Raw genomic sequence first — 12906 nt, 5'->3', positions numbered from 1 at the left:
TGTTGATCTGTTGGCATTTTGGGGTCACTTCCTGTTGCTATTGGGTCACTTATTGTTGATTAGGGGTCATTTCAGGGTTACTTCCTGTTGATATCGGGCCACTTCCACTTGATTTGGAGGCATTTTAGGGTAATTTCCTGTTCGTATCATATCACTTCCTGTTGATATGGAGGCATTCAGGGTCACTTCCTGTTGATGTCGGATTACTTCCTGTTGATTTGGGGGCATTTCAGGGTCATTTCTTGTTGATTAGAGCATTTTGGGGTTACTACCTGTTGATATCGGGCCACTTCCTGTTGATTTAGAGGCATTTCAGAGTCATTTCCTATTAAAATCAGGTCACTTCCTGTTGATTCGAGGGTATTTCAGGTCACTTCCTATTGATCTGGTGGCAGTTTGTGGTCACTTCCTGTTGATATTGGTTCACTTATTATTGATTTGAGGGCTTTTCGGGGTCACTTCCTGTTAATATTGGGCCACTTCCTGTTGATTTGCTGCATTTTGGGGTAATGTCCTCTTGATATCAGGTCACTTCCTGTAAATTTGAGGGGAATTTGGAGCCACTTCCTGTTGATATTGGGTCACTCCTTGTTGATTTGGCAGCATTTCAGGGTCACTTCCTGTTGATTTATGGCTTTTCTGGGTCACTTTCTGTTGATATCGGATTACTTCCTGTTGATTTTGGGGCATTTCAGGGTAATTTCTTGTTGATTAGGGCATTTTGGGGTTACTTCCTACTGATATCAGGCCACTTCCTGTTGATTTGGAGGCATTTTGGAGTCACTTCTTGTTGATTTGCGGCAATTTAGAGGTACTTCCTATTGAAATCAGGTCACTTCCTGTCAATTTAGAGGGGTCATTTGGGGCCACTTCCTGTTGATATTGGGTCACTTGTGGATTTGGGGTCATTTCAGGGTCACTTCCTGTTAATATTGGGTTACTTGCTGTTGATTAGGGCATTTTGGGGTTACTTCCTCCTGATATCAGGCCACTTCCTGTTGATTTGGAGGCATTTTGGGGTCACTTCCTGTTGATTTTGGGGCATTCAGGGTAATTTCTTGTTGATTAGGGCATTTTGGGGTTACTTCCTGCTGATATCAGGCCACTTCCTGTTGATTTGGAGGCATTTTGGAGTCACTTCCTGTTGATTTGCGCTAATTTAGAGGTACTTCCTATTGACATCAGGTCACTTCCTGTCAATTTAGAGGGGTCATTTGGGGCCACTTCCTGTTGATATTGAGTCACTTCTTGTGGATTTGGGGTCATTTCAGGGTCAGTTCCTGTTAATATCGGGTTACTTCCTGTTGATTTATGGCTTTTTGGGGTTACTTCCTGTTGCTATTGGGTCACTTTCTTTTGATTTGGGGTCATTTCAGAGTAACTTCCTGTTGATATTCGGTCCACTTCCTGTTGATTTGGGTCAATTTCAGGATAACTCCCTGTTGACAACGGGTCACTTCTGGTTGATTTGGGGGGCATTTCTAGGTCACTTTCTGGTGATTACAGTTCACTTCCTGTCAATCTAACTGACTTATATGGCCATCAGTGGCATTTACATGTACGTATGAGTATAGATATTGTTGGTCGATATCACTCCCTGGGGACGCCATGGCGAGCCGAACACCTGTAAACATTAGCAAGAAATGTTAAAGAATGTGTGTCTCTCTGTTTCCCCGCTCAAGACGCAGACTCTTTGGCTGCCGGTGCGGATCGAGGGAGCGGCGCCCAACCAGCCGCCGCGGGCCGCCTTCCTGGCATCTCTCATCCTGGAAGTGGACCAATTCGTCCTGACCCCCATCACCACCGCCGCCCTGGACGCGGAAGACCCCGAGAGCACCAAAGAGGGCCTGCTCTTCAACGTGAGCGCTCCGCCCCCCCGGGGATACGTCACTCACTTGGATCGGCACAGCAGGCCCGTGAGCTCCTTCACCTGGTCCGACTTGCACCATCTCAAGGTGGCCTACCAGCCCCCTAACACCAGCCGTCCCACGCGAGAGAATTTTCAGGTAAACGCGCTGATTTTTCAGCAAAAATTCCTTTTCCATTCGGTTCTATTAGGAGCGATTAACCAATAAACTCCCTATTGGCTCCCATTCATATTAAACTCTAAACCACTACCAAATACCTACTGTGTGTGTACTTAGAGTACAAGTTCTGTCCTTGCGTGTACTTGTACTACAATTATCCGTACTTGCACTACAAGTAAGTGTACTTGCATATACTTGTGCAACAATGAGTACTTATGCAACAACCATGTGTACTTGTGTATGTGTACTATAAGTACACTTGTGTGCACCTTTAATACAAGTCCTTGTATTTCCATGTAGTACATTGAGGCCTACTTATGTCTATGTGTACTTCAAGTACATGTACTTGCGTGTATGTATACTACAAGTAATTGTATTTGTATATATTTGTACTACAAGTATGTGTCCTAGTGTGTATGTGTACTCCAAGTACAGTATGTGTACTTGTGTGTTTGTGTAATACAAGTACGTGTACTTGCGTGTACGTGTACTTGTACAAGTACGTGTACTCCAAGTATGTATGTGTACTTGCGTGTACATGTACTTGTACAAGAACTTGTACTATAAGTACTTGTACTACAAGTACGTGTACTACAAGTATGTGTACTACAAGTACTTGGACTACAAGTACATGTACTTGCGTGTACGTGTACTCCAAGTACGTGTACTCCAAGGCTCCAAGGGTGTATGTAATCTACAAGTACCTGTACTTGCGTGTACGTGTACTTGGGTGTACATGTACTTGCGTGTACTTGTACAAGTATGTGTACTACAAGTATATACGTGTACTTGCATGTACGTGTACAAGTACTTGTACTACAAGTACGTGTACTTGCGTGTACGTGTACCACAAGTACGTGTACTACAAGTACACGTACTTGTGTGTTTGTGTACTATAAGTACATGTACTTGTGTGTATGTGTACTACAAGTAACTGTACTTGTGTGTACATGTACTTCCGTGTACATGTTCTTGCGTGTAAGTGTTCTACAAGTACATGTACTTGCACGTACATGTACTACATGTAGATGTAGGTGTACTACAAGTACATGCATTTGCGTGTACTTGTCCAAGTATGTGTACTCCAAGTACGTATATTTGCGTGTACATGTACTACAAGTACGTCCATTTGCATTTACATTTACTACAAGTACATGTACTTGTGTGTATGTGTACTACAAGTAACTGTACTTGTGTATACATGTACTTGCGTGTACATGTACTTGTGTGTACGTGTACTTCCGTGTACATGTTCTTGCGTGTACTTGCACGTACATGTACTACACGTAGGTGTACTACAAGTACATGCATTTGTGTTAACTTGTCCAAGTACGTGTACTACAAGTACGTATATTTGCGTGTACATGTACTACAAGTACGTGTACTACAAGTACGTGTATTTGCATGTGCATTTACTACAAGTACTTGTACTTGCGTTTATGGGTAGTATAAGTACATGTACTTGCATATACGTGTACTACAAGTACATGTACTTGCACGTACATTTACTACAAATACCTGTACTTGCGTGTATATGTACTTGCATGTACATGTACTTGCGCGTACGTGTACTACAAGTACGTGTACTTGCGCGTACCTGTACTACATGTACTCGCACGTATGGGTACTTGCGTGAACGGGTATTTGTGTACCTGTACTACAAGTACTTGTATTTGCATGTACTTGCGTGGATGTGTACTACAAGTATGTGCACTTGCGTGTACATACTTGTACTGTACTACAAGTACGTGTACTTACGTGGATGTGTACTACAAGTACATGTATTTGCGTGTATGGGTACTTTTACAAATACCTGTACTTACGTGTACCTTTGCTACAAGTACTTTTATTTGCATGTACTTGTACTACAAGTATGTATACTTGCGTGTACCTTTACTACAAGTACTTGTATTTGCTTGTATGTACATGTACTGTACTACAAGTATTTGTACAACTGTGTATTTGTACTCCAAATATGCGTGTTTGTGTGTACATGTACTACAAGTAGGTGTACTTGTAAGTATGTATCACAACCTCTACTTACTTGTACATGTACTAGACGTATGTGCACTAATGTGTACTTGTACTACAACAACGTGTACTTGGCATTAGCGATACAATTCATTACGGAAAAGTTGTGAGGCGCTTACGAAGTCATCGTCTGCCGTCGACTGAGATAGACGTCCTCTACTGCCGTCATACCCCTAACGGAAATGTCAACGGATGTGTCCCAGATGGAGTTCCGGGCGGTGGACGAGAGGTACGCGAGCAGTCCGCCCATCGTGGTCCACGTGTCCATCAGGGCGGCGGAGACGAACGCTCCGCGGGTGTCTTGGAACACGGGTACCGTATGAGAAAGAGCAACGGCCTCACCGTCACCGAGCTCACCGTCCGTCCGTCCGTCCGCTCAGGTCTGGACCTGCTGGAGGGCCAGTCGCGGGCCATCACGTGGGCGGAGCTGCAGATCGTCGACCGCGACAACATCGACGCCGTCTTCCTGGTGGCCGTGGACGGGCCTCTGCACGGGCGTCTCAGCGTCAGAGGTCAGCGTTCCATCGACTCGTTGACGACTTGTTCATTTTTGGGGCATTCAGATCATTTCTGGGTCACTTCCTGTTTATTTTGGGGCACTTCCTGTTGAGTGTAACACATTTCTGTTCATGTTATATAATTTCTGGGTCACTTCCTGTTTATCGGTTACTTCTTGTTCATTTTGGATCATTTCTGCGTCACTTCCTGTTTATTTTGGGGCATTTCCTGTTGATTTTTTGCTCATTTCTGGGTCGTGTCCTGTTGTTTGGTCACTTCCTGCTGATCTTGGGGCACTTCCTGTTGATTTGAGGGCATTTCCTGGTGATTTCAGGGTTATTTCTCTTTATTTGGAATCATTTCTGGGTCACTTCCTGTTTATTGATCTCTTTTTGTTGATTTTGGATCATTTCTAGGTCACTTCCTGTTGATTTTAGGTCTCCACATGTTTGTTTTGGGTACTTTTTGTGTCACTTCAGTATTACCTGGGCACTTCCTGTTTAATTTGGGGCATTTTTGTGTCACTTTCTGTTTGTTTTGGGGCATTTCTGTGTCACTTTTTGTGGATTTTGGGTTACTTCCTGCTTGTTTGGATTCTTTCTGTGTTACTTCAAGTTACTTGGGCGCTTCCTGTTTATTTTGGGGCATTTCTGTGTCACTTCTTGTTGAGTTTGTGTCATTTTTGGGTCACTTCCTGCAGTTTTTGGGGCAGTTCTCTGTCACTTTTTGTTTATTTTGGCTCACTTCCTTCTCATTTCAATTAATTTCTGGGTCACTTCCTGTTGTTTGGGCACTTCCTGTTGATTTGGGGGCATTTCTGGGTCACCTCCTGTTGAATTTTGAGAAATACTGAGTTGTTTCCTGTTGCTTGGTCGCTTCCTGCTGATATTGGGTCAATTCTGGGTCACTTCCTGTTGATTTGGGGGCATTTCTGTGTCACTTTTTGTGGATTTTGGGGCACTTCCTATTCATTTCAATCAATTTCTGGGTCACGTTCTGTTGTTTGGGCACTTCCTGTTGATTTGGGGGCAGTTCTGTGTCACTTCCTGTTGATTTTGTGTCATTTCTGGGTCACCTCTTGTTGAATTTTGAGAAATACTGGGTTGTTTCCTGTTGATTGGTCACTTCCTGCTGATTTTGGGGCATTTCTCTTGATTTTGGATCATTTCTGGGTCACTTCCTGTTGATTTAGGGGCATTTCTGTGTCACTTTTTGTGGATTTTGGGTCACTTCCTGCTTGTTTGGGTACTTTCTGGCCACATCAAGTTACTTGAGCGCTTCCTGTTTATTTTGGGGCATTTCTGTGTCACTTCCTGTTGAGTTTGTGTCATTTTTGGGTCACTTCCTGCAGATTTTGGGGCATTTCTCTGTCACTTTCTGTTTATTTTGGGTCACTTCCTATTCATTTCGATTAATTTCTGGGTCACTTTCTGTTGTTTGGGCATTTCCTGTTGATTTTGTGTCATTTCTGGGTCACCTCCTGTTGAATTTTGATAATTTTGATGATTGTTTCCTGTTGCGTGGTCGCTTCCTGCTAATTTTGGGCCATTTCTCTTGATTTTGGATCATTTCTGGGTCACTTCCTGTTTATCTTGGGGCCCTTCCTGTTGAGTGTAACACATTTCTGTTCATTTTATATAATTTCTGGGTCATTTCCTGTTTATCGGTTACTTGTTTTTCATTTTGGATCATTTCTGTTTTTCCTGTTGATTTTTTGGTCATTTCTGGGTCGTGTCCTGTTGTTTGGTCACTTCCTGCTGATGTTGGGGCACTTCCTGTTGATTTTAGGGCATTTCCTTGTGATTTAAGGACATTTCTCTTGGTTTTGGATCATTTTTGAGTCACTCCCTTTTTATTGGTGACTTCTTGTTTATTTGGGGGCATTTCTGTGCATTTTGGGGGAACTTCCTGCTTGTTTGGGTACTCTCTGGGTCACTTCCAGTTACTTGGGCGCTTCCTGTTTATTTTGAGGCATCTGTGTGTCCCTTCCTGTTGATTTTGTGTCATTTCTGGGTCACTTCTTGTTGAATTTTGGTCGTTTCTGGGTTTGCTTTCTGTTGCTTGGTCACCTCCTGCTGATTTTGGGTCATTTCTCTTTTATTTTGGATCATTTCTGTGTCACTTTTTGTTGATCTTGGGTCACTTCTAGTTTGTTTCGGGTACTTTCTGGGTCACATGGGTGCGCCCTGATTAGTTTGGAGCATTTCTGTGTCACTTCCTGTTGATTTTGTGTCATTTATTGGTCACTTCGTGTTGATTTTGGCGCATTTCTGTGTCACTCTCTGTTGATTTTGGGTCACTTCTTGTTAAATTTTGGTCATTTCTGGGTTACTTCCTGTTGCTTGGTCACTTCTGATTTTGGGGCATTTCTACATCACTTCCTGTTGTTTTTTGGTAATTTCTGGGTTGCTTCCTGTTGCTTGGTCACTTCCTGTTTATTTTGGGGCATTTCCTATCGATTTCAGGGCATTTCTCTTGATTTTGGATCATTTCTGGGTCACTTCCTATTGATTTTTGTTCATTTCTGGATCGCGTTCTGTTGTTTGGTCACTTCCTTCTGATGTTTGGGCAGTTCCTGTTGATTCCTGTTGATTTTAGGGCAATTTTCTTGGCGTTGGATCATTTCTAGGTCACTTCCTGTTTCTTTTGGACAATTTCCTCATGATTTAAGGGCATTTCTCTTGATTTTGGATCATTTTGTGTCACTTCCTATTTATTGGTGACTTCTTGCTGATTTTGGGGCATTTCTGTGTCACTTTCTGTTGATTTTTGGGTCACTTCTGGGATGCTTCCTGTTGAATTTTGGTCATTTACGGGTTGCTTCCTGTTGCATGGTCACTTTATGCTCATTTGGGTCACTTCTTGTTGATTTTTAGTCACTTCTGGGTGGCTTTATTTTCTTTTTTTGTGGTCATTTCTGGGTCGTGTCGTGCTTTTTGGCCACTTCCTGCTTATTTTGGGGCACGTCTTGTTGATTTTAGGTCCTTTCTTTTGATTTTGGATCATTTCTGAGTCACTTCCTATTGATTTTTGGTCATTTCTGGGTCGCGTCTGTTGTTTGGTCACTTCCTGCTGATGTTGGGGCACTTCCTGTTGATTTTAGGGTATTTCCTGTTGGTTTTAGGTCAATTCCTATACATTTTGGGCATTCCAGAGTCACTTTCTGTTTATTTTGGGGTACCTTCTGGCTCACTTTCTGTTGATATTGGTTGACGTCCACTTAATATTTGGATATTTATGAGCCACTTGCTCGCTACATTTTTATGGTTCACTTCCTGTGCTTTTTACAGCATTTATGGCTCACTTCTTATTGTATTTATATATTGATGATTTATTTTGTCTTTTCCTTTTTCAAAAAAAAGTTGATAACATCCAAATCATTTGATGTGGGAGGGTGGCTCCTTCACTGTCAGCCCTCCCATTGCAAATTGATTGGACGTCTATTGCGGTCATTGAGATAATACGCAAAGGTTTCTCATAAAATGTCATGATATTGTTAATCTTTGCTTTTATTTGCTATGTTGACGGCTATCAGTTAGCAGCTAATGAGCTAACGCAAACAAACTAGCATACACACATACCAAAAAACGAAACGACGACGCGAAAAGACGTGTTGGTAATTGGTCCCTATGGTGGACCGTCACGGGCCGGACGGGCGGGCAGTCGTCCAATTGGCTGAAGGCGTTGGACGCGGGACAAGAGGTCCGCCCCCGGGGATGCCGCCATCCTTGAGGAAGAGGAGGAGGCTGACGCCGCCCGGTGGGACAAAAGTCGACGTGCAAAAGTTTTGAAAAAAATCAACTCGAAAATAATCAACTGAAGTGATATCAGCAAGGAAGAGGATGAAGATGACAAAGAGGACGAGGATGCCTCTGAGGTTTTAGCATGTCGCTAGTCGTGCGTGCGCGCGTGCCAAGCGACATACGTCCGGCAATCTGTTGGCCCCGACACCCATTTTCCGCCTGCTTAAAGTCACATGCACACACGTTGGCTAAGAAACACACAAGCGCATTACAGATACAATCACTAAATGAACAGGAAGTGACACAAAAAAGTACAGGAAGCGAACTGGAAATTGATTGATTGATTGATTGATTTCAAAATGACAATTGAAATGTGAGGTTTTGTAGATTGTTGAGAATGGCTTCATTTTTTTCATTTATCCTTTAAAAGAGGCGCCGTCAGGATTCCAACCTGCGGCGATCACGGCCTTCAGCCAAATGGCCCCCGGGCGGGCGTGCCTTCGGGCCCAATTAGCGCCCGGTCCTCGTCTCCCGGACGCCGCCGCTAACGAGTTTGCTCGCAGGCCTTCTGTCGCTCTCGGCGGCGCCCGTCGGTCCTGGCACGCGGGCGGCCGCCGGGACGGACACCGCGTCGCCCGCGCCGCTCGCTAATTGAATCAAAGTGCCAAGCGTGGGCGTCGACAACAACACATGTCGCAGCGGAACTTCTGTCACAGTTTGAGTTGCTAACACTGAATTGTTTTTAGCACAGAAATGCTAGCTGGCAATTTTTTTCAGCAATGAAATGAAGTCGCAAAAATTCAGTCACATTGTGGTTCCCTTCCTGTTGATATTGGGTAACTTCCTGTTGATTTGCGGGACCCTTGGGTCACTTCCTGTTGATTTGGGGGGTTTATGGGGCACTTCCTGATTATTTTGTGTCACTTCCTGTTGATATGGTGGTTTTATGGGTCACTTCCTGTTTATTTTAAATAACTTCCTGTTGATTTGTGGGATTCTTGGGTCACTTCCTGCTAATTTGTGTCACTGTTGATTTGGGGGGGTTATGGGGTACTTCCTGTTTATTTTGAAACACCTCCTGTTGATTTCTGGGATTCTTGGGTCACTTCCTGTTGATATTAGGTAACTTCCTGTTGATTTGCGGGGTTCTTGGGTCACTTCCTCTTGATTTGGGGGTGTTATGGGGCACTTCCTGTTTATTTTGAAACACTTCCTGTTGATTTCCGGGATTCTTGGGTCGCTTCCTGTTGATATTAGGTAACTTCCTGTTGATTTGCGGGGTTCTTGGGTCACTTCCTGTTAATTTGTCACTTCCTGTTGATTTGGGGGTGTTATGGGGCACTTCCTGATTATTCTTTTTGTCACTTCCAGTTGATATGGGGGTTTTATGGGTCACTTCCTGTTTATTTTAAATCACTTCCTGTTGATTTGTGGGATTCTTGGGTCACTTCCTGTTAATTTATGTCACTTCCTGTTTATTTGGGGGGTTATGGGTCACTTCCTGTTTATTTTAAATCACTTCCTGTAGATTTGCAGGATTCTTGGGTCACTTCCTGTTAATTTATGTCACTTCCTGTTGATTTGGGGGGGATATGGGTCACTTCCTGATTATTTTGTGTCACTTCCTGTTGATTTGCAGGATTCTTGGGTCACTTCCTGTTAATTTATGTCACTTCCTGTTTATTTGGGGGGTTATGGGGCACTTCCTGATTATTTTGTGTCACTTCCTGTTGATTTGGGGTATTATGGGTCACTTCCTGTTTATTTTAAATCACTTCCTGTAGATTTGCGGGATTCTTGGGTCACTTCCTGTTAATTTATGTCACTTCCTGTTGATTTGGGGGGATATGGATCCCTTCCTGATTATTTTGTGTCACTTCCTGTTGATTTGGGGGTTATATGGGTCACTTCCTGTTAATTTATGTCACTTCCTGTTTATTTGGGGGGTTATGGGGCACTTCCTGATTATTTTGTGTCACTTCCTGTTGATTTGCGGGATTTTTGGGTCACTTCCTGTTAATTTATGTCACTTCCTGTTTATTTGGGGGGTTACGGGGCACTTCCTGATTATTTTGTGTCACTTCCTGTTGATTTGGGGTATTATGGGTCACTTCCTGTTTATTTTAAATCACTTCCTGTAGATTTGCGGGATTCTTGGGTCACTTCCTGTTAATTTATGTCACTTCCTGTTGATTTGGGGGGATATGGGTCACTTCCTGATTATTTTGTGTCACTTCCTGTTGATTTTGAGGGATTCCTGGGTCACTTCCTGTTGATTTGCGGGAATTTATTGGTCACTTACTGTTCATTGGTCACTTCCCGTTACTTTCGAGTGTTTTTGGGTCACTTCCTGTTGATAATGGGTATCTTTCTGTTGATTTACAGGCTTCTTGGGTCACTTCCTGTTAGTATAAGTCACTTTCTGTTGATTTGGGGGTTATGGGGCACTTCCTGATTATTTTGTGTCACTTTCTGTTGATTTGGGGATGTTATGGGTCACTTCCTATTTATTTTAAGTCACTTTCTGTTGATTTGGGGGTTATGGGGCACTTCCTGATTATTTTGTGTCACTTTCTGTTGATTTGGGGATGTTATGGGTCACTTCCTATTTATTTTAAGTCACTTCCTGTTGATTTTGAGGTATTCCCAGGTCACTTCCTGTTGATTTGCAGGATTTTATGGGTCGCTTCCTGTTCATTGGTCACGTCCTGTTATTTTGGAGCGTTTTTGGGTCACTTCCTGCTTATATAAGGTCACTACCTATGGATTTAGGGGCATGTTTGGGTCACTTCTTATTGATATTAGGTAACTTCCTGTTGATTTTACGGGATTCTTGAGTCACTTCCTGTTAATTTGAGGGGGCTTATGGGGCACTTCCTGTTTATTTTCAGTCGCTTCCTGTTGATTTTGAGGGATTCCCAGGTCATTTCCTGTTGATTACAGGTCACTTCCTGTCAATGGAATTGTCGTATATTCCCATCAATGGCATTGACGTATATGGGTAGCGATGTTGCGGGTCGATACCACGCCCTGGGGGCGCCATTGCTAGTTGAGCACGCTTTAACGTTAGCAGGTAATGCTAAAGGAATCACAGTCAGTGGCCCTGAAAGAGCCGCCCACTGGGGGGGTGCCATTGCTAGCCAAGCACAAATCCATCCCCCGTCATATGTCAAGTTTGCCTACGTTCGCTCAGTCATGTCTTGATGACGTTCCTCCGGTTGTTTTCGCAGGTACCAAGTCGTTTAAGTTCACCATACGGGACCTGCGCGAGGGGACGGTGCTCTACCAGCACTCGGACAGCGACGCCACCCGGGACCACGTGGTGTTCCGCATCAGCGACGGCCAGCACAGCATCCGCCACAAGTTCCCCATCAACATCCTGCCCCGGGACGACGCGCCGCCATTTTTGGTGAACAACGTGGCGCTGGAAGTGCCCGAGGGCGGCGCCCTCAGGCTGGACCAATCCACGCTCTTGGCCTCCGACCTGGACTCTGGCGACGACCGCATCGTCTTCAGGGTGGATGTCCCACCGAGGGCCGGACACATCGTGAGGAGGACCTCGCCAGAGGACCCAGGTCAGTGTTATCCACAGATATTGACTATATAGTATATAACAAAAGCTAGATGTCTGACAGGATAGGATAGCGCACCTGTCGGCCATTTTGCAACAGGGCCATTTGATAATTGTGTGAGAATGCTTGCTCTTCTAGTCCGTAAACTCCTGTAGGTCACTTCCTTGTTGATTTTTGGTCACTTCCTGTTCATTTTGGGGGTTTCCTGGATAACTTCCTTTTCACCCGTCACTTCCTGTCTATTTCAAGTTGAGTATTTCTGTTGATTTTGGGTGACTTCCTGTTGATTTTGGGGCATTCTCAGGTTACTTGCAGTCTATTTTGATTTACTTCCTGTAGATTTTGGGAATTTTACGGGTCACGTCTTGTTAATTTGGGGCATTCGCAGGTCACTTCCAGTCTATTTTGACTTCCTGTTAATTTTGGGAATTTTATGGGTCACTTCCTGTTGATTATGGGGCACTTCCTATTAACGTTGGGGCATTCCCCTGTCACTTCTATCATTTCGGGTTACTTCCTGTTAATTTGGGAGGTTTTAAGGGTCACTTCCTGTTGATTTTGGAGCACTCCCGGTCACTTCCTGTCTATTTTGAGTCACTTCCTTTTGCTTTTGGGGCATTCTCTGGTCACTTCTAGTCTATTTTGACTCACTGTTGATTTTGAGTCACTTCCTGTTAATTTGGGGGCATTCCTGGGTCACTAACTATTAAGTTTGCATCACTCTCAGTCACTTCCTGTCTATTTTGACTTACTTCCTGTTAATTTTGGTAATTTTACGGGTCACTTCCTGTCGATTTTGGGGGACTTCCTGTTAATTTTAGGGCATTCCCCAGTCACTTCTATCATTTTGTGTTAATTCGTGTTAATTTGGGGGAATTCAGAGGTCACTTCCTGTTCATTTTAGGGCGCTCCCGGTCACTTCCAGTCTACTTACAACTTACTTCCTGTTAATTTAGGAAATTTTACGGGTCATTTCCTGTTGATTTTGGGGCACTTCCTGGTGATTTTAGGGCATTCCCCGGTCACTTCTATCAT

The 12906-nt window shown here is 43.8% G+C and overlaps 1 protein-coding gene across 1 annotated transcript in view; it reads left to right on the top strand.

The window, feature by feature from the left end:
* The window catches only part of frem1b (Fras1 related extracellular matrix 1b), a 59735-nt gene that overhangs the window by 4088 nt on the left and 42741 nt on the right, over positions 1-12906 (top strand). Inside the window, exons 6-9 of the mRNA XM_057841424.1 lie at positions 1683-2006; positions 4262-4370; positions 4439-4570; positions 11530-11874. Of these exons, the coding sequence (XP_057697407.1) occupies positions 1683-2006; positions 4262-4370; positions 4439-4570; positions 11530-11874 (910 nt within the window). The remainder of the gene's footprint in view (positions 1-1682; positions 2007-4261; positions 4371-4438; positions 4571-11529; positions 11875-12906) is intronic.

Source organism: Corythoichthys intestinalis, chromosome 7 (assembly GCF_030265065.1).
Source record: "Corythoichthys intestinalis isolate RoL2023-P3 chromosome 7, ASM3026506v1, whole genome shotgun sequence".
NCBI classification, from domain to species: domain Eukaryota; kingdom Metazoa; phylum Chordata; class Actinopteri; order Syngnathiformes; family Syngnathidae; genus Corythoichthys; species Corythoichthys intestinalis.
This window is presented reverse-complemented; position numbering and strand designations above follow the sequence as displayed.